Raw genomic sequence first — 22,394 nt, 5'->3', positions numbered from 1 at the left:
AATGATAGTATGGTGCAAAGGAACAAACACTCTGCTGCTTCATTGTGCAATGTGGTCAGAAGTTTCAAAGGACCAAATAACTCTTGTAAGTCTCAAATCTCATGACAGTAGGCGAAGCTTGATTATATTTGGTTAAAATTGTTATAGACCTAGATCTTTAAGTTGATTAGAAAGCTAGATTTAAATATATAGAGACGGGCTTAGTTTCAAAGTTACGAATGTCTTTAAGGTGTTCTTGGAGTCGTGTTTTTAAGGTCCTGCCTGTGTTTCCAATATAGACCATCTGACACCTTGAGCATATTAAATATATTTATATAAGATGCAGTTATATCTAGTCCAAAATATAGATCAAGTCTTGTCTATTTGTGGATCTCTATATAATATAATATAGAGTCTAATCTATATAATATATAATATAGGTTCTAGTCTCATCTTATATATTACAGACATAACTTCAAAAAAGAAGATAATTACGTCCTATGCATTCATCATATCATTCATGTCATGCATGTTAATCAATGACTTAAACTCATCGGTTTTCCTGGCTGATTCAGGCAACCTATTACATTCTCTAATGGCACTAGGGAAGAAAGAGCACTTCACTTGACTTGTTACCTTGTACAAATTAGTTCAAGCGTGGCATATGCATGATATGCAATAAGAATGTGCCTCTATCTTTGCATCTTTCTTAGTATTTCATTAGGCTCATTAGGTTTTGTTTTTCTATTAGTGAATAATGGTTCAATATTTTATGTATTTTAGATCTTTCTTTATTTTTGTGTGCATATAAATTGGGTTTAAGAGTAGTAGCCTACACAACACAGGGACACAGTTCAGATTATGACAGGTTACTTGACTATATATATATATATATATATATATATATATACACATATATATATATATATAATAAATATATATATAAATAGACTATATATATAGAGAGAGACATATATGATATATATTTTATATATATATATATATTATAATATATATATTATATATATATAGATATATATAGATATTATTATAATATTATATAGATGTACTCATATAGTATAGGATAGGTCTATAGACTAGTATAGAATATCACTATGTGACTGTCACTATAGCCACTATAGACTATAGTAAATATAGAGCTAGAATCTAGACTCTAGAGTCGTCTAGACAGTCTAGACATTCGTTTTTTTCTAGATTGACTAGTGACTAGATTTTAGATTTAGATCTTCATAGATCTATCTATATAAGTACTTTGGGTTTGACAAAAAAAAATCAAAATAAATATACTTCAATAAAACTAGATCTAGACTATAGATGTAATCTCCTTTTTTTTTTATCTAGATCTATCAATAAACACGGTCAAACACGCAACAACCGAGAAAAAACAACAAATTATTTCCCTTTAAACTGGGAACACCCACCTGCCAACAACAACTTTGCTTTTCAGTTCGTAAAATTCGGAATGCTCTGAGGCAGGGTCATCATCGGCAGTAAGTAAATTCATGATATCTACTTCAATGCCTGAATCTGCCATTCCAGAAATGTCACTTATAACACAATAGCTTACAACACGAACACTTTTTCCTAATTTTTTTTACTAAAAGTCGTGCAACAGATAACTAGGGTCTAGATCTTAATCCATCGTCATCAACTTTGTTTGCCAGTTTCCGGTAGTTTCGTAACGATTGTTTAGGAAAGGGGCGAAGCGCTGATTGGCCAGAAGTGATCACGAGGCAAAAATGTATATATAGTGAAATGACGCACGGCGGGAATTCCTGCTTCTACTTTAGACAGTTTAGCCTTGATTTTATTATTAGTTTTTTTGTTTTTTTTTTAATACATATAAAAATAGGCGCATATTTTGACAAACTGAATGTTACTAAGAAATTTAATTCATGTTTTTTTTTTAAATATTCAAATAGTTAATATTTGGATAATTCTTTCATATTCATGCACTGTCGCGAGTTACAATTTATTTTCATTTCTCCGAATCCCTGCGTACATCCAAGCCTCCCCCTTCCTCTCTTTTTCCACACATTCTGTCACGGTAGACTTTGATTTAGAAAACGAAACTTAAAGTAAGTGAATGCCTACACACCAATATTTTAAGTGAACCAATTGGAAATATTCACTTTTTTAAAGAATTTGTAAAAAGCGAATCATGGAGGGTTTTTCTCTAATTACACTCGTAATTAGGCATAATAAATCAAAATGCCTAGACTAGGGTCGAATATAGTGTAGCACTTAAACTCAAGTGTGTCACTTAGGTCAAATAAAAAATTACACGGCAGTTGTCAACCACAGGACATGTGTCTGTGTTTAAGAGTAACGACTTAGCCTACTAGTTTTATCCAATTAAACAAAAAAGAGTGGCGTTAATGAAGCATTAAGAATATGCCTTCTGGGAAAAGAACGGGATCATCAATGCTGTTGAACAAAGAATGGGATATTATCATAGCTGCTGAGAAAAAGAATGGGATATTATCATAGCTGAGCTACAGAAATATAGTTCTACGGATGTGCCCATAGTGACCGTCACTACCCAGAAGCTTAAGCCTAAACTGGGTCAAGCCTAGAGCAGTAGTCTACTAATCCCTAAGCATTTGTTATGTTAGCTGTTTGTCCTCCCCAAATCTAATGCTGGCATTCTTACACTGTCGACATCTAGGCCCTACACACACACACACAAACACATAGTGGCTTAGGTTTGTGTCTGTGTATCCAAGTGTAGACCTAGAGGAAACATGAAGTAGCATTTGTCCTCAAAGTGCATTTTGTTTATTTGTTTATGTATTGTTCTTTGTTTATACGTTCAATTATTTTGTTCAGCATTAAGATATCTGCTATGATAACCTTTGCTCGGACAAGTTTCAGTGTCGTTGTTGTTGTTTTCGGGGGGGGGGGGGGGGAGGCTGGATCCACAAACAAGGTTGCTGCTCGTCGTCACGGTGGTCCCTGTTCGAATCCTGTCAGTTGCCATTCCCTTCCGTCATTCGTGATGCTTGGGCCAAGACATAATGAAAATACAGCCAACGATTTCACCTACCGTCATAAACGAATTATGGCCAATTGTTATACGTGATATAAAAATGTAATAGACAGCTATCACCAGGGCCGGTCTTAGGCCACTGCAACCTATGCGGCCGCAGTGGGTCGCGCATTTTCATAGGCACCGTGCAATCCGTTTCGCATAGGGCCCCGCAATCTGTAGGACCGGCCCTGGCTATCACGGTCGTTGCTGATCCGATGATTGCTTGTAGTAAATAGACGAGCGGGGCTGTCACAAAGTTGTTTTTTTATTAGGGGTAAAATGTGTACAGAAAAGTAAAAACTCTTTGGATGCAATGGAAAAGCCTGATGGTCGATGCCGCGTAAGTATTTGTTAAGACATTCTTACAAGGAGCTGAATTAGGACAAGGAATATGTGAACAAGAAAATGGAAAGAATCAACAAGGAATTTGCGAGCTTTTTCTCTGAAAGAGCGTTTGGAAAAGTATACAACATTACTGCAATGAACGGGTTTGCATTGCACATTGCCTTCATAATCCCACTATATGACACGACGCAGCTCAGTTACGGACGATGCCTTTGTGGAACATAAAATCTTATGAAAAAGGCATACAGAAGTTAAGTCAACGAAATGTATTCATTGCGTCTTTAACTAGGTCACTGCGCACTTTAAAGCACGGCCAGTTAACCTTCAGACATTTTTTATATCCGTCACATCGCATCGCACACAAAATGACAAACATACACACATATACGTCAGTACCAAGTCTACCTAGTGTACAGCTTGTTGAATGACTTGGTGACAGCCGATTTGATTTTGTTAGGGGGGAGGGGGGATTGAATTTCCTGGAAAAAAAGCCTTCTCCTTCTTGACAAGCATCGATCTAATCAATGAGTAATTAAGTTAAGATGTGTTCGCTGAAAATCTTTTTTTTTTTCAAAAGCTCAATTTTACGTTAGCATAGAGTGATAGAGGAAGCATATCCTAAACCAAAAACGCCGCATCTTGAACATTGCATTGATTTAATAGCGCATTCATATGCCAGTCATAACTGATTGTTAGAAATCGTTTGAATATTCAGGCTGACAAAGCCGATGGCCAATATTTAAAAGCTAAAAATGATTAAAAAAAAAAAGCATGCGATTTATAAAAGGGTGAATGAATTCTTCAACTGTGTCGCCAAAACGCCTTGCTTCGGAATTTTTCTTTCCGAATGAATGATAATATAAGTTTACCTTAAAAAAAAAAGTCCATTTCGGGGAATAGGAGCGACTTTAAAGACGCCCCATTATCTTCAAGACCATTGTGAAGTATTTCTCTTCACAGACAGGCTAGGACGGAGAACTCTTCACCCACCCCACTTCCGGCCCTGTCTGAATGTGACCATCATGCAGCGAGAATCTACAAGCTCGAGGCTCGTCGGCCCAATACAATGCTGTGGTCGGGTCTCCACTAATAGAGATGTTTGACTTAGTTACTAAATAGTTGTGCGGCTGGAACTATAAAGAACTTTCTGAATTAATGCCATTGTCGGCTACCTTTCAGTGGCATTCTGTTTAACCCACCTGTTGAAGAAATGTAAATAAATAATAATAACTCTACATCTAGATAGAAGTCGACGTTCTTCGGCGGTCAGTCCTTCTCTAACAAAGCCTAATTATTAGCCAGATATATGGGTCAGTGCTCTCTGCTTACATTTTTTATGCTTCACTGCGCAGCTGTCTAAACACCATTATTAGCCCAATAGGTACACACTACTTTCCCATGGACGAGGTCTCCACATTGACCCCCTTCTTTGTGTCAATATTTTTTTCTATTGGTTACAAGTGTCAAGGGCATGCGAAACTCAAAATTACTAAGACAGAACAAATTGAGTGCAAAACTTTTTTTTCCTGTACATTGATCCTAGTTGACAATAAGGTTCAATGCCCACAGACAAAGAGTTAAATACGTGTTAAGGAGAGGGAGAAAAATGGAGCTCAGTTGTTCCTAATTCCCGATTACAGTGAAGCAAGGCTTGTTTACGATGGTATACATTCCATTCATCAGACAAAGCTGATCTCCTAGTGGTGAACACATCATGACTGTAAACAAAGTCCTTTTAATGTTGACAATTTCATGCAGTGACTCGCTACCACTTGCTGGCCACTGGATTGCTATCGGATACAAAAGGGCCTTTAGAAATTAAGGAATCGCAACATAGAATAGAAACAATAGGTGACAATGTGGAAGTGTTGAGACAACGATTTCTTGCATTGAGCAAATTCAATGAAAAGCACATTAGAAATGTTTTAAAAATACTTAAAAGTACCCCTTTCAGAGCTTGCGATTTACAGGGAAGATGATGTAACGAGGGTGTCATTTGGCCAGTAGAACGACCAACGCATATACTTTCCCTTTAATAATTTCAGAGTTTGTTGGACTCAGCGGCGTCCTAAAATACCGAAATTCAAAATCCCTGTCTTCGTTTATCTTCGTGTAGAATCCCCTTTATTACTGCAGCTATTTGCCCATTTATTTTTGAAGTGAAAGTCGAATGCTTCGTACATAATTTTTGCTACAAACAGAAGAACTTGAGAAAATTGATTCTACAGTGCTAGATGTGCACACAAAAAAATAAAAAAATAAAATAAAAAAGGATTATCTATACTTCCCATAGTTAGTACACCGGGTACAAGGCCAATGACACTAGCTCCAGCTGGAGTAACCTGCCCAGTGTGCAGCCGAACATTCCGGGCTCACATAGGTCTCACCAGCCACATGAGGAGGCATAAAACCCCAGTGCAAAGCCCTCAGCCCCCTGGATGACAAAGTGGTCATCATCGAACCACGATGGATGAACTGGTCATCATCGAACCACGATGGACGAACTGGTCATCATCGAACCACGATGGACGAACTGGTCATCATCGAACCACGATGGACGAACTGGTCATCATCGAACCACGATGGACGAACTGGTCATCATCGAACCACGATGGACGAACTGGTCATCATCGAACCACGATGGACGAACTGGTCATCATCGAACCACGATGGACGAACTGGTCATCATCGAACCACGATGGACGAACTGGTCATCATCGAACCACGATGGACGAACTGGTCATCATCGAACCACGATGGACGAACTGGTCATCATCGAACCACGATGGACGAACTGGTCATCATCGAACCACGATGGACGAACTATATATCATACACCGGATACATCAAAAAGCTTGCTATTTATAGATTTTCCGCCATGTTTGAAAATCTCCCATTTTTTACTACTTGATATCGAACATGAACGACTAAGTTAATACATGAAGTTAACGTTATGGTCACTTTAGTTTTGGCTTTATAATTCTGTTGCTTCAAATGTTAGCATCTACTGCTTGGACGGCATTCAAAAGAATTCTTGTACACTGCCAAGGCTAAGCCTGAGTTGTCTACTTCATTTGAACTTCGAACAGTCAGACCTCGCCACATTGCCGGGGTCGCCACCTTAGTGACACTTTGAAATAGCCTTCGCTAGAATCACATCTCAAGACAAGAATAGCGTCCTAATTACGCCAAAGCAAATAATCAGATACCAACGCAAACAGGCCTTACTGATAATACATTCAATTCATCTGAGGATTGAGGACAATGGTAAAAAAGTTGATGGTGGGCCGTGGCTCAAGTGTCAAAACGGCAACGGACCATAGTGTGTAGAACGATTTTAACTTGGAACATTTGGAAAATGTTTGTAAAATATTTCACGTTTCGTATATTCCTTCAAAGTTGAAGATGTCTACTTCCTAGTCCTGCCGGACAACGGGGGCCTGGCAGAGGGCAGGGTATGATTCCGAGACTATCGAGACGACCGAACGACAGTCCAGCTCGCATACCGCACGACCAGGCACTCTTCACCAATTTTGAATTATTATTATTATTATTTTATTATTTTTTTTTTGGCAACAGATTCGCCTTCTGTCTACACATTCTAGTAATAATGTATTCAATAAATAGCACTTAGAACAACAAATATCATAATGAGAACAAAGGCTAATTGAATTTATTGGGAAACCAGGGATCAAATTAAAACACAAAGCTTTGTAAGGTAGATCACACACACACACATTATGTAGAAACAATAGGGGTAGGGGTAATTGTTATTGTCACACTTATTGGCTAATAATGCACAAATTTTAATTCATTGGCGTAGCCAGGAATTTTACATCGTTTAGGGGCCCGGGGGTCTTGACCACTTTTGGTGCCCCTGCATTTTGCTAAATATTCCATTTTTATGTAAAAAACACTCATTTGGGCCCTTCTCAAGTGGGGGTCCGGGGGGATTTTCAAACCCTCCCCCCTCCTCTCCCACCCTAGCTACACCATTATAAACGACTCAACATCTTCATCTTTAAAATATAAGATGTGAAGCTTCAAAAGGGAAGATAATTACACCCTACGCATATCCATGTGTCAATCTAGTCATGCACGCTAATTAGAGTGTAAAACTGATGTCATTGGTTTTCATGGCTGATTCAGGCAACGTATACCATGCTCGAATGGCACTAGGGAAGAAGGAGTAGAAATGAGTCCTATCACCAGTCTTTGTCTTTATTAGTATTTTATTAGGCTGTGTTTTTGTATGTTAAAGTTCGGGTTTAGTCTTTCATCTATTATCGCTACTCTCCTTATTAGTGTTCTGTGCTGAACTGTGCTGAAGCGTCTCCAAGTTGAGCGATTTTACTAATAGTATCTTGTTATTATTATCTTATACATTAAAGACGTTACTTCAAAAAAAAAAGATAATTACGTCCTACGCATTTCATGTGTCAATCTAGCTATGCATGCTAATAAATGACTTAAACTCTGCTAAGTCGTTGGTTTTCCTGGGTGATTCAGGCAACCCATTCCATTCTATAGGGAAGAAGGATCACTTGTACGAATTCGTTCTAGTGTATAGTGCCCTATTACTCTAAGAAAATGTGAATATCATTTGTTAAAAATTTCACAGCTCTATTTTTTTGTCCGATCCCATATTTTAATGTTTTCTTGAAATGAAGACGCATTTTACGCATAGCATTTTAAGCTCTATATTATTGTTTGATTTGTTAAACAATAAGGCCCCTAAGGTAAGAAAGCTGATTACAACAGCAATTGGACCCAACGATGAGCTGCTAACCATTGTCGAAAAACGGAAACTTAAACTCTATGGCCGCATCCAAAGGTCCTCAGGGCTCGCAAAGACCTTCTTTCGGGGAACAGTACCAGGAAAAAGAAGAAGAGGAAGACAAAGAAAGCGATGGGAAGACAATTAGACAACATCAAAGAATGGAAAGGCATATCAGTGAAAGAAATTAAATCCAAGGCAATGGACAGATTTATGGAGAAAGACGGTCGACAGATCTTGTGTGGTGCCCCAACGGCCCAACAAACCAATGGATCGGTGAAGGTAAAGGTCCCTATGTAGAAATAATTTGGGTAATAATTATTTTCACTCTTCCCACTCCTACAATTCAAAGGTGAGACAGTTGCCTTTATTGCTCAAGAAAATTTTAAAAATCAAACACTTAAAATCGCTGAATTGCAGTTTCTTACTCAAGAGTTAAGACGGTAAACGCCTAACACGACTGACTCAATGTAAACCTAAGTAACCTTAAGTAACACGTAGTTCTAATAAAAAAAAAAAACAAATCCGGGTTTTTGTTTTCTGTTAAAATTTCGGAAATTCCCATCTGTTCACCCACACTATAGGGAAAACTAGGAAGGGAAATGACTCGTCTTGTTATATGATTAGCTATAATTTAAAGTGTATGTCATGTCTCATTATTCCAGTGGCCAAGGTCGTCTGGCGACGGGACCGACATTGACAACAATGGTAATCTCCGAAATTAAAAAATGTTTTTTTCGGGAGGGGTGGGGGACACCAAATTTCATGTTGAATTGATCCTGGGAAAGTGTAGCCCTAGCTAGGGCAGAAGTCAAGAAAGTGTAAGCTCTAATTGTCCTGAGTAGGATCTATTTTGGAGGTACCTACTATTTTTTTGAAGACATATGACATTTAATGTTATTTTTAATTTGGTTTAATATTGAGTTCCCCTTTTAGATCTTGCGATCAATGAGGCAGATGATATAAAGGTCATCTGATTCTGTGGCCAAAGGCTTATGAGGGTGTCATGTGGCCAGAACAAAGATCAATCTCCTTTAATTTTCCCCAACTAATGTCTGGTACTTATTAGAGCTGGGTGTACTCAGAGGCGCCCTATAGACCAAATTAAAAATCACAGTCTTCACCAGCATTCGAACTCGGTAGCCCTTGGTTCGAAAGCCAAGCGCTTTACTATTCAGCCACCGCGTCTTCTGATTTAAAATTTAGTATTATAAAAAAAAAGTTCAGTACCTTTCAGACTTTGCGATGTATAGTTCAAGTTCATGAGGCCATCACAACGACCAATCGCCTTTACGTTCGCCAACTATTCACGGTTAAGAGTTTTGGATGTACTCACGAAGCTCAAAATCACAGTTTTCACCGAGATTCAAACCCGAGACACTATCTATGGAAGCCAAGCGCTTTACTACTTAGCCACCACTATATAAGCCTGACTTTTTAGATAAGTCAGTCTGGTTATAGGGGTAGCCTTAGGTATACATATTTTTACAAAAGGCGAAAGACAGAGAGGAATGGAGAAGGACGGTCAACAGATCTTGTGTGGTGCCCCAACGGTACAAAGGAATAGGTGAAAGTGAAAACATTTCTTAGCTTATGGAGGTTCTCTTTAAAGCCCAGACCTTGGGGCAGCTACATTGTTTGCACTACGGTAAATTAAGCCTTCAGCGGTAGTACTATGTAACAGGCCAAAGTTAAGCCATTTTGTTTAAACTAACACGGGTTACGAGCCTCACAAACAGTTTGGTTAGATCGAAACGACAGATGCTCATGTTTTAAAGGCACATTTCTTTTTCCTTATACTAGGACAAACTCTTATAAGTGCTCTTCCTTCCCTAGTGCCATAAGAGCATGGAACGGATCGTCTGATCAGCCAGTAACAATGACTTAGCCGAGTCCCTTCAACTACATTGATACAATGATATGCATAGCACGTAATTACCTTGTGTTTAGAAGGGAACGTCTGTAATTTATAAGATAAGATATTACTAATAAAAGTGCAACATACAACTATAGCGTCTAGAACTCTACATTTTTCTTTTTGTTTAACGAACCATTCACAACGTGTACCATATGTTTTGAATGAAGCTACGTTTCTTAGTTTCGTATTGGCCGCCCTCTCTGTGACGCCAATTGTGGCATTCGTACAAATGAAGGGTCCAATGATACACCAATGACATTCTAAATGTAGGATATGTCACAGATATTCTGGTATTGAGTGTTGTATCTTGAATGTGTGTGTGTGTGTGTGTGTGTGGAAGGGGGGGTTAGTGTGCAATTAAAGTTTGTTCTTCTAAGCGTTTAGTGTCACTGCGTCTGGTTCTATTCGTCAGCTACAGCAAGCGTGCTCTATCACAAGTGACAATTCTTTTTTTTTTTTAAACCGTTGACATGCCATTCTACCATCTAGGCTGTGTGTGTCATTTGAAATATGTGTGTGTTTCAAGTGTGGATTTACGCGCGTGTGTGTCAAATATGTTTGTCTTCCTTTAACTATCATTTTGTTTACCTTTTGTTATAAAACAAGTTTTTAAAACGAACTAAGTTTTGTGTGACCCCGAACCCACAAAAACATTAACAAATTATAGTAGTAGTAAAAAAATATGCGAAACTAAATGACTTTTAAAAGGCGAAAGTAAATGACTTTTAAAAGGCGAAAGTAAATGAACTAAGTTGTGAACTGGTAGACGTCGTGAGTTTTAATATTCTACTTGGACATAGCTATGCACGTGTTTTGTCTGAGATCTAGAAAATATCAGTTTTCTCCCACCTCCATCAGTAATATGACATTTCCTCTCCCAGCTCCCGCTCCAGCCCCGCAATACACTGGGGGCTTTATGAATTTCAGGCGTTTGTCACGGGCCCAATGGACCTCATTCACCAATTGTAAACAAACAACATTTAGCCACGTGGTGTTCTATCTCTTCTATATAATTTACTATCTCATGTTTAATTCATGATGGTTGTCACGTGACAGTTTTTTTCGTTGTTTTATCAATAAGATCACGTGACTAAATGTTGTTTGTTTACGATTGGTGAATGAGGTCCATTATAGAACCAAATCTCTGAGTCTACATCATTCAATATGGAAACACGATTCAATGGACCGGATAGCAGCGCATCACGGGCCACATATGGCCTGCGGGCCGTAGTTCTAGCATCACTGTACGGCATACAGACTGCATATGTTTATTAGTCCTCACTCTATTCACGTGACAATGTCATAAATAATAAATAACAAATAATACTATTTCCCACGCCCTCCTAAAAAAAAGTAAAAAAAAAAAACAACAGATAATAGATACACCTATGAACATTTGCTACCAGAGGCGTAGTGAGCAAAACGTGCCCCCGGAGCAAGTTTCTTTATTGGCGCCCCGCCCCTCCCACTTTTCATAAACATCACATAGAAATATAGGATTATAAATCAGAAGTATTTAATAAGAAAATAATACAAATAGCATTAGAATATTTTGACCTAACTAAAATATCTATAATAATTGTATTATGCCCGGAGAATCGTGCCCCCCTCACTACGCCTCCGCATGCTACATATATAAACAGTTCGTTAGGATACCACTATAAACAGACTGACTTATCTAAAGAGTCAGGTTTATATAGATCTACGTATCGTCCTCAAGCTGTGTGAAGTTCAGACGTACTCAAGTTACTCGACCTTCAGGTGTACCCTCCGAGTCACTAATCCACCTGAATCGGTTGACCTTTGCTTCACTCCATTGATAAGGCGTTCGACAAGTACATCGGTAATCAATAAGTTTAGAGATCCTGTTGATTCTCTGCCCCCAATTGAGCCTCTGTTGATTCTCTGCCCCCAACAATATAAAATGTGTAACTTTGTAGGCCTACTATTAGACTTGTTGCAAGGCAATGTGAAGCTAGACCGCCAGTTCCTGAAGGCAACAGTTTAAAACTCAATATCACGTCCACTTAGCACTAGATTGCACTTCAATGGCTCTTTATTTCTGATGAATGCCAGGTACTTGAAACTGGACTTCGACGTAATATGTATACGTCCATATCGTCTCGAACAGTGGCGTAGCTAGGGATTTGGGGGCTTGACCTTTTTAGGGGACCCTGCATTTTGACATTCGACATCGTGACATGAGATATGGTACTTAATAAATATAAGTATAAATTCCGATTGGTGCAGTATATAAGTAAAATTAATAAAAAAAATAATCATTAAGACGCTTTTAATGAATAATACCGTCGTTTATTGGCCAGAATAGCCAGAGTACGTGGAAGTAGAGTAATATTTAATGTAAAAAAAATAGGACATTCATTTGGGGGCCTCTGTCAAGTGGAGGCCCGGGGGAATTTCGAATCCGGACTCCTTCCCCCACCCTAGCCACGCCACTGGTCTCAAAGATTAAAGCCCAAGATATTCTAGCGTGGCGACGTGCTTTACTGCTTCACTGATCCAAACAAATTAAAATGCAAGTGTTGTCCTGTTGTGATGAGACCAGGTGTCCGAATTTCGTCCTAGATAGACAACAAAACCTCAGACAGAAGTGACCTTTGTCATACATATAATGATAAGAGTGTACTTGGGGGTGGGTACGATTTTTTTTTATAAAGTTATAAAGGACACGTTATTTTATCCACTTCCCATTCTCGGGGATCAAGTTGAAACCTTGCAAAATTATTCGTTGTCGATAATAACACATGAATCAATCAAACCATCAATCAATTTTGTTTTATATTGAAAAAGGGAGATACATCTTGCAGTATTGATAGTAGTGGCAGTAATTGCGCGGCTTTTCCCTATGTAAGCTTTGTTAAAAAAATGTTAGTTTTTTTTTTCAATACAGGGTATACACCAATCTTCATGCAGAAAAATTCCTCCCTCCAAACTCGCAGTAACTAATAAAAAAAAGCAGGTATGCCTTAAGCTATGTTACTATTGGTACACTAATTGTTTGTGATGTTCTGATGTTGCTGTTTATTGAAACACCTGCAATACAACTTCTCTGTGCTTCAAACCTCGGAGAGCTTCACGGTCTCCAATTATTTTCCCAGTCATTCTTACAAGTTTTCTTTTTCTAGATCTTTGAACCGTGTACATGACGAGTTAAAGTAAGCATGCCAGAATACTTTTAGGCGATTACTGCCATAATAAAGACTAGATTCTATTCCTTTTATGTGTAGTTTTAATATTCTTTTTCTTAGGACTTTACCAATTGTTTCACTACTACATGTTTCCATTAAAAGATTTTCTTTAAATCTCCATTTCTTCATGTTTTATATTTATTCAAATTTTAATATTGAATTATTTTTAGCACATTTTTATTTAAATCAATAAATAGTTAAAAGATAAAGAATTATGTCTGAATAAAGTAAGATAGACTAAAACTACGCAATGTTCTACTAGTAAAGAGGACATTTGGCTGCCTGGTCGAGTTGTATGCGCTCTGGACTGTCATTCGATGGTCTCGATGGTCCCGGGTTCAGACTTTCCCTGCCGCCATCCCCCATATCCAACGGGAGGTTTAGGTCAGGAGCCTAGGTTGCAATAAGCTTCATATCTAAAGGAACATGTCAGACAAACAAACAAACATTTAGGCAACAATGTACTTACGGTGCTTTAATTATCCTAATTTTCTCGACTCGTCCAGGCGTCCTCCTATGTCGAAGCAGACTCCTGAAAACCAAAGAGTTTTTGCTGCCATCTTTGGACTTAGCAACTAAAATGACTGTGTCCATGGGTAGGATAGTGTGCCTCTGGGGTTGCGGTTTTGGCGGAGGGGTCATCGGCGAGGACGGGCACGAGCTGTGGTCAGTCTGAGTGTCTGTGTCGCTTTCTGTCAGCTCTTCCTTGATGTGAATACCGGGAAACAACATGCTGTCTGTTACAACCATTCTCTTTGTAAGGTTAATTCCCTTTGAATAAATAGCTTTGGCAGGCAAGGATAACCTTCAGAAAGGTCCAATGAAAACTTTCAGAAATCTCCACTGAAGACCTTCAGAAATATCCAATGATAAATGTTGGAAATCTCTAACGAAAATCTTCAGAAATCTACAAATGATAACCTTCAGAAATTTAAAATGTAGACCTCAAGAAATCTTAAATGAAGTCCTTCAGAAATATCCAATGAAGTCCTTCAGAAATCACAAATAATGACGTTCAGAAATCCCCAATGAAGATCTTAACAAATGTCCAAGTTTCCTACACACAATATGGCTCTTTGTGCAACGTTTTAGAAGCAGGTTGACAAAGAGCCTAATCTAGATAACATGAAGTCGAAACACTTTATATTCCAGGATTCTTGAAAATTTGTCTATCCTTTAGGTGATAACCGCTTTGATTAAAATGAATGATATTAATCATTTAAATCGTGAATTACAGTTAGTAGAAAAAAAATTACACATCAGTATTTATGTGTGTCTTTAGCTTCGTTAAACCTGGAGTGAAGAATTCTTTCAATTAGGTTTCCTCAACTCCTCAAAAGTCAAAAGCTCTTTGTGTGAACCCCTGCAAAGAAATAAAGAATACTTATGAAATTGTCATTGTTGAAGCAGCGTTTCACTTGTCACTCTATTTGAAAGCCATGTGATAAGAATGATTATTGTTATTCGAACATGTTGTCAATCTACTTTACGACACGGAAGGTTTAAGTAATGTTTCCTGTACTGATTTGTTGAGTCTACAGCTTTTACTTTCTAGGCAATGGTGTAGACTGGTCTTAAGTGCTGTCATGGTATGGGCTTTAAAAGTGTAATGCTGGTAACTGTTATCGTCTTGTTATTATTGTCATACGATATTGTGTGTGTGTGTTTGTCAATGGACCAGAAGTGTGCAAAATAATGTAAAGAGAAATACGAAACTAAATCTAAAGTTGGCTAAAAACGTTTGAAAATTTTGTTACGGTTTAAGAATATGGTAAAAACTTGTTCAAAGTTGAAACAAACACATATCTAGTGAATGAGAGAGAAACAGAGAGAGAGAGAGAGAGAGAGAGAGAGAGAGAGACAGGCGGAGAGAGAGAGAGAGAGAAACAGAAGAGAAAAAGAAAAGAAGGGAAAGAAATTATGTTGCAACGAATAACTGACAGGGATGTTCGTTACAATGAGTAACAGGATATGGCCATCATTTCCTTGTCTCTACGAGTTTATCCCCTGTCTAAGTGGCTACTAAATACCTGTACTCTTTAATCAACATAAAGGTAGCCAGTTAATTTTTCTTATCATAATTTTTTTTTTGAACGATCAGCAACTAGGCGGCCCACAAAACCATCGACAAGCGGCCCACACGACCAACGACTAGGCGGCCCACAAAACCGTCGACAAACGACCCACACGACCAACGACTAGGCGGCCCACAAAACATCGACAAGCGGCCCACAAAACATCGACAAGCGGCCCACACGACCAGCGACTAGGCGGTCCATAAAACCATCGACAAGCGGCCCACACAACCAGCGACTAGGCGGTCCATAAAACCAGCGACTAGGCGGCCCATCAAAACCAGCGACAAGCGGCCGACACGACCAGCGACTAGGCGGCCCTCAAAACCAGCAACAAGCGACTCACAAAACCAGCGACTAGGCGGCCCACAAAACCAACCTCTAGTTGTAAGGTTGATCTCTAAAGTGTACACGTGCAATAGCTGAAGCTCAGAATTGCTAGAAAATGACCTTGCCAATGACATGAATGCTTCTCCCCTCCCCCTTTGTATTTCCCTTTCTTCTGATTAACGCTTCACAAAATTACTGATACTACTTCAAGGGGCATAATGATCCAATAAATATAGGATTGAAATATTTCAAGACAGAAGTAAAAAAAAAGGGGGGGGGAAGAATGTCAATTAATGACTCCGGCCGTGACCTAAATTGCGCTGACGTCATTGCAGGGTGTAGGTGGGCTGTGTCTGTGATTATCTTCCATCGCCAGGTATCTATCTCCAGGTAGATAGTGAAAATGGGCCAGATAGTCAACTTTGAATTGTTTGAATGTCTGTACTGAACTTTTGAAGACCAAAGCTTACCCACCACCTTCCCCTTCCCCCTTCAACGACACAATTTTCACCGTGGACTTCTGACCAAAAGAAGATCATTAGGTGTCATTGTCAAGACGGAATGACTTTGTAAACACAAGGACTTTTGATATTGGAATGACACTTTGTTAACCTAGAGGTGGGAGGGACCTTTTATAGCTGCTGGACATACTTTGGTGCCCTGCCTCCTTTTTTTGTATGTACACAGGTTATAGCTACAGGTAAAAATGTAAACAAAAAAATTACAAACTGATACAGATCGATCAGACATGATAGAGAACAACTTTTGACAAAGCTTACATCAACTCACTCTGTCCGTCTGTCTGTCTGGGTGAATTCTATACACGTTTTTTTTTCCTACTTCCCATTCACGGATCAAGTTGAAACTTCGCAAGATTATTCGTCTTTGAAGACCATACGGGAATCAATAAAAAAAATACCCGTTAGTTAATCAATTAGTGGAAATTGACTAATTTTGGTTTATATAGAAAAAGGGTAGATAACCATGCAATATTGAAAGATATGAAAGCTTTTGGTCAGTCCTTTCCCTTGACTCAATATCAGCTTTATACTATTAAAAAAATATTTCGCTTCTTCTTCTCTTATGTATTTTAATAACGAATGGATTCCCTTACATTTGAGTTGCCATGCATGGATTTTGATAAAAGTAAAAACGAATTTCTAAAAAAAAAAAAAGCAGAATAACTAAGTCCTTCAACTATTCAAACTGATGTCCCTGAGATTAATAATACATTAGTCTTACTGTCGACCGAGTAATAACCGAATACACAAAATTAAGGGGGGAGGTATTGTTTTGAAACAAATATTAAGTATGTTAAGTATACAAAAGGTAAAAGGTAGCCTGGGGAATAGGATGACAGATATAAGTTTCTGTTTACATTATCATCACGAAGAAACAATTGACCTCTGATAACATCTTCGAGGAAAGGGAAGTGTACACTCAATCGACATAAGCCAAAAGCCGAATTAGTCAAAGATGTTTAGCCTATCAAATGAGTGTATCTCCCAGGGTGGCTAACCAAATGGTGTAGTGTTCAAGCCTCGATTATGTTAAGCTGAGCTGAATAGTATTTTTTTAAGCAGCTCACTGAGAGAGTGAAAACTACCTGCAGATAATTTTCACAAGAAAAAGACAAAACTTTTAATATTATTTTTTTTAGTCATCAGTTAACATATACCTTCTACAAATGGTAAGAAAAAAAAAACAGATACTAAAGTCCTTCGAAGAGCGGGTCTTCAAAGCATCCACACAATCCTGATGCAGTCCCAGAGGCGATGGGCAGGACATGTCTGCAGAATGGAAGACCGCCGCATCCCTAAACGACTTCTGTATGGCCAATTAAGGGGAGGAAAGAGCTCACATGGTGGAAAAAAAAAACGCTTTCAGCATTAACTCAGCCACCTGGGAGACAGAAGCACATGACAGAGCATCATAGCGTCGCGCTGTGAAAAAAAAAAACAACTGCCGCACAAATTGCTGAGGAAAAAAGAACAGCAATGGCAGAAGAAAAGCACCAGAAAAGAAAGACAAGGCCAATGACACTTGCTCCAACTGGAATAACCTGCCCAGTGTGCAGCCGAATATTCCGGGCTCACATAAGTCTCACCAGCCACATGAAAAGGCACAAAACCCCAGTGCAAAGCCCTCAGCCCCCCTGGATGACTAAAGTGGTCACCATCGAACCACGATGGACGAACTATATATATATATATATATATATATATATATATATATATATATGTATATATATATATATATATATATACATAGGTCTAGTTCAGTTTTCTACACTTTTAAATGTAGTTCAGAAAAAAAAACTTAATTTTCTACACTTTTAGGTTAGTTAGAAAAAAATCAGTTTTCTACTCTTTGAGATCAGATAAACCTCACTTTTCTACACTGTTAGATTCATTCAGATAAACCTCAGTTTTCTACACTGTTAGATTCATTCAGATAAACCTTAGTTTTCTACACTGTTAGATTTATTCAGATAAACCTTAGTTTTCTACACTGTTAGATTCATTCAGATAAACCTTAGTTTTCTACACTGTTAGATTCATTCAGATAAACCTCAGTTTTCTACACTGTTAGATTCATTCAGATAAACCTTAGTTTTCTGCTAGTTACGAAAAACTTCTGTTTTATACTTTCCTACATATTCCTAATAATGCCATCCAAAATAATTGATTATTTATTTGGTTTTCATTAGGAGCCTCTATGTTTTTATTTACTTTATGTCACCATGTAGAACTTAAATCACAGTTTTCGGGTGAACATTTTTGATCAGAAATTTTAATAAGAATATCTAGAAGAGAGTAGCAATATAAATAATATATAATTGGTGCTTACCTTTAATATTACGAATGGCATTACATGTAAAATTTTCTTTGCGTATAATTAATGAATAATTCCATGCTATCGATCGCAGTATAATATGTTACAGTAGTTTAGAGTTATAGATCCGTCAGACATGATATCTTCAAAGAGCATCTCTATGGTTAATTAAACACATTTACACATGAACGCTGTTTCAATGATTTGCTTATTCAGCTCAACTATGACCTCTGGTAATTTACATAACTTATTTACATCTCTCGACACACAGTGTATATACTCTCTACACTCGTGACTTTACTACACACTCCCCCTCACTTTTACACACACACACACGAGCACAAACACACACACACACATACATAGGGACACTCCTATCATAATTTCCAATTGACTAAAAACAAGTGTTTAATTCTACCCTAAGGGTACATACCACCAATATAACGAATACATTCGGTGAAAAATTGTTGTTTTTTCCCGGACAAAAAAAAAAGACTGATTGCACCGCTTAAGGAACTGGAAACATAATAGTGTACAGGGGCGTAACTAGGAATTAGCCATCATTTGGGAGCCCGGGGGGGTCTTGACCTCTTTTGGGGGTCCCTGCAGTTTGCGTAATATTTAATGTAAAACAACACTAATTTGGGGGCCCCCCTCAAATGGGGGCACGGGGAGATTTTCGAATTCTCCCCCCTCCTCCTCCACCCTAGCTAGGCCACTGATAGTGTAGACATACCACACAATCATATCCATATGTAAAACTAAGGAATAAGCAGATTCAAATTACTTACAGATGTAATTGTTTTTCGATTGTGTACGATTTATTATAAAAAAAAAACAACAACCAAACTCCGTAGTTATCCATCCCTCTTCTAAACTTCTTTTGAAACACAACTACAAATGTAATTGGCAGTTTGTATGTAATATGTGAAATATTCTTTTCTATATCACATAGTATTGTTTGTTGAGTGTCATGGTTTGGGAAGAGGTGCATATTTTTAATTTGTAGGTTATTTTAAAGGTAAGTTTATTCCACTGTTTTGAACAATTGGTAACCTCTTATAATAATTACTTAAATTCTATTCTAAAATCTTTATTTTAGGTTGAACTAATGAACCGCCAAAAGACTAAACAGTAATATATCTTCGTAGTGCTTGGACAATCGACATAATAGTGTCTCACCGACATAATGTGTCGGGTGTTTGAGGTTTCAATGTGGACTAGGTACTTTAAAATATAATTATAATATAGGAGATTGCTACACAGATACATTTCTCTTAGTACAGTGCCTATCTCTTAAATGAGTGTGTTAGTCAAATAATACATTGGAAAGAGATTACGTCCGGCTGGGGAAGTCGTGTGTTAGTAGGTACATTCCGGCTGAATACATTGAATATCATTTGTGACTTATAAATCTACATTTTAACTCTTTCTGATTTCAAAGCAATGGTTGTTAAAGGACAAAACAAACAATTCAACGAATGACTGCCGGTAATGAAATCTGAACCCGGATTTGGGGGGGGGGGTTGCTATTCAAGACTTAAGGCTCGTCAGTTTTCTTAAGTTTGTTGAGTCATTGGAAATGAACGTGCTAACTCCAGGTTTAAGCTCATTGGAAATTTTAACTCTTTATGAGGTAGTAACGTTTTGAAACATATTCAAAGTGAAATGAAGTGCTTGCAGTCAGTAGAAAGTGTTGAAGATATTTTTAACGAATCAATACTTCATTGTTATTTAAAAAAAAACTATATACAGTGTCAAAATAGACTCTGGCATTACTATACAACGCGGCATACCAATGTACACCATAGGACAGAGGTTCTCAAACTTTTTGGACCCGGGGGACCCCTTTATATACTCAAAACATGCCCACGGACCCTATGTGAAAAAAAAGCTACATAAATGCTTAGTATATAAATTACAAATGTAAAAATAAAAATTGTTTTCTGAAGACAGAGCGCCTAAAGGCAGCACGGAAAAACCTCCTAGATACCCCCTCCCCCCACTGGTCCACAACTGAGATTAGACCAAAAAGCTCTGAGCATGGTATAAGCATGAAAGTAGCGCTATATAAAAGCCATAATATATATATATGTGTTTATTGAAATTATAACTTTTTTTTTTTAAATAAAATTACAAAACCACAACATTGACTTGGACAAACGTGAAGAGACTTTCTGAGTGTATTTTTGGATTTTGTCCGGCTCAATGTTTGTAAATAGAAACCGCAAATCTCCACGAGCACAAATTTCTTGTCGGTTTCTTTTATTTGTCGAGGTTCATGACGGCACTAAATCCACGTTTTACCCAAATCAAAAGACGGTTAGGCAGTCAAGAACTGCTGTACAATGAGTCGACAATGCAGGATATAAAACTGGACTCTATTTTTGAAATAAGAGTTTATGGGTCTCCTTGTTCAAACATTAAAGTTCCTAGTCTTTTGGATATTCAATAAGCTTCTCTCCCTTTATTCGAATGGATTGGATTGAAAGTTGTCTACGCGCAAAAAGGGCTCAACACCTAGTCGGGAATAGCCAACTGTAATGCCTAGTTCGTAATAGACATATCATACAGAAGTGAGGGCCGAGTTTATTATTAAAATTACCGGATTAACTGGCTTTTAGCGAAGAAATTATTTTGATTAAATACAATTTTCATCTTTCTTCGGACCCCGTAAGTTCGTCTATCGTACCACTCGGGGTCATCGTATTCATGTCATTTCTAGGAGATGATCCATAGTCCCTTAGTGACTTTAGGAAGCCAAAGAGTTTTCGGGCCATTTAATGAAGTATTGTAGACCACGAAACTGTTCTACTGGTTAGCTCAAAGTGTTAGCTTTCTATTTGAATAATAATAACAATAATAATAATAATCTTTATTGTCCGTATGGAAATTTGTCTTACCATGTAGGCCATATTTGTATCCTTTTCCCTCTCACTGCTTCGTTACTTCCGGTACGTTATAATTAGGTCAAGGTAAAAACAAACATTTCAGAGGCCCTCATTTCTGCCTCATGTCTCTGCTAGTAAAAGTAACTGCTGAATAAATTCATTAACTGTTTCCATAACAACCAGAAAGACCCTTCAAAGCGGAATTTCGAAGAATACAGTCTTTCAGTATGTAAAAACATTCACGAGGATAATATGTGTCCAACGCTTCATCTCTCTAATGGCTTGATTATTTTCATTAGGGGCGGATGGACAAGGAAATAGTATGAGAAAAAAAAATACCCCAAGAATAAATTTCTAGCCTATAAGGCCAAGGAGTCTCCCTGTCCATCACATTTCGTGCAATAAATAAAATCAAATTTTCCGCCATTTAAGATTTCTGCATAAGTGATTCATATGCTGTAAAAAGCCCCAATTTAATCCCCTATCCTACTCCCCCCAACGTTTCCAGAAAGAGGTTAAATTTTGATAATTACATTACAAACAAATGGTGCGCGATGAAAACAAGATCCGCTTGAATGAAACGGAAATGCGTCACATGGGAAGTATCTGGAACAATAGACGGTAATTTGTGTGTTTACGTCTGCAATACAACAGAGGAAACAAAGAATTGGGTCAAAGGTTATAGGGCGTGAACGCTGTAGGAATGTCAGAAAATACATAATATATAATCTTCCTATGTTTCATCTATCTCAAATGAGACACTAGATACATGGCCCGATCAATCTCTTTTTAACTTCAATAAAGAACAGACGTCAGAATCGTGTTTCTATATTTTGATGAAGAGGATCGATACAATATTTTAATAGTGATCGATTCCTAATTATGATAATCAAAGAATCTTTTTTTTTTAGATAATAATCGATTCCTAATTATGATCAAATAATACAGAGGTCTTAAGGTGCAACGCGCGCATCGTGTTGATT

General features: G+C 37.8%; 1 protein-coding gene across 2 annotated transcripts in view; it reads right to left on the bottom strand.

Moving 5' to 3' along the window:
- The window catches only part of LOC106068230 (microphthalmia-associated transcription factor-like), a 61,275-nt gene that overhangs the window by 13,500 nt on the left and 25,381 nt on the right, over positions 1–22,394 (bottom strand). Inside the window, exon 2 of one of the 2 annotated variants that reach the window (XM_013227534.2) lies at positions 13,750–14,643. In XM_013227534.2, coding sequence (XP_013082988.1) covers positions 13,750–14,030 — 281 coding nt within the window. In that variant the 5' untranslated portion in view covers positions 14,031–14,643. Of the gene's footprint in view, positions 1–1,421; positions 1,697–13,749; positions 14,644–22,394 lie in introns of those variants that run through there. The other variant, XM_056025657.1, reaches the window with a different exon arrangement.

The sequence above is a fragment of the Biomphalaria glabrata genome, chromosome 4 (assembly GCF_947242115.1).
Source record: "Biomphalaria glabrata chromosome 4, xgBioGlab47.1, whole genome shotgun sequence".
Lineage (NCBI taxonomy): Eukaryota > Metazoa > Mollusca > Gastropoda > Planorbidae > Biomphalaria > Biomphalaria glabrata.
Note: the sequence above shows the minus strand (reverse complement) of the source record. Positions and strands in the feature narration are given on the sequence as shown.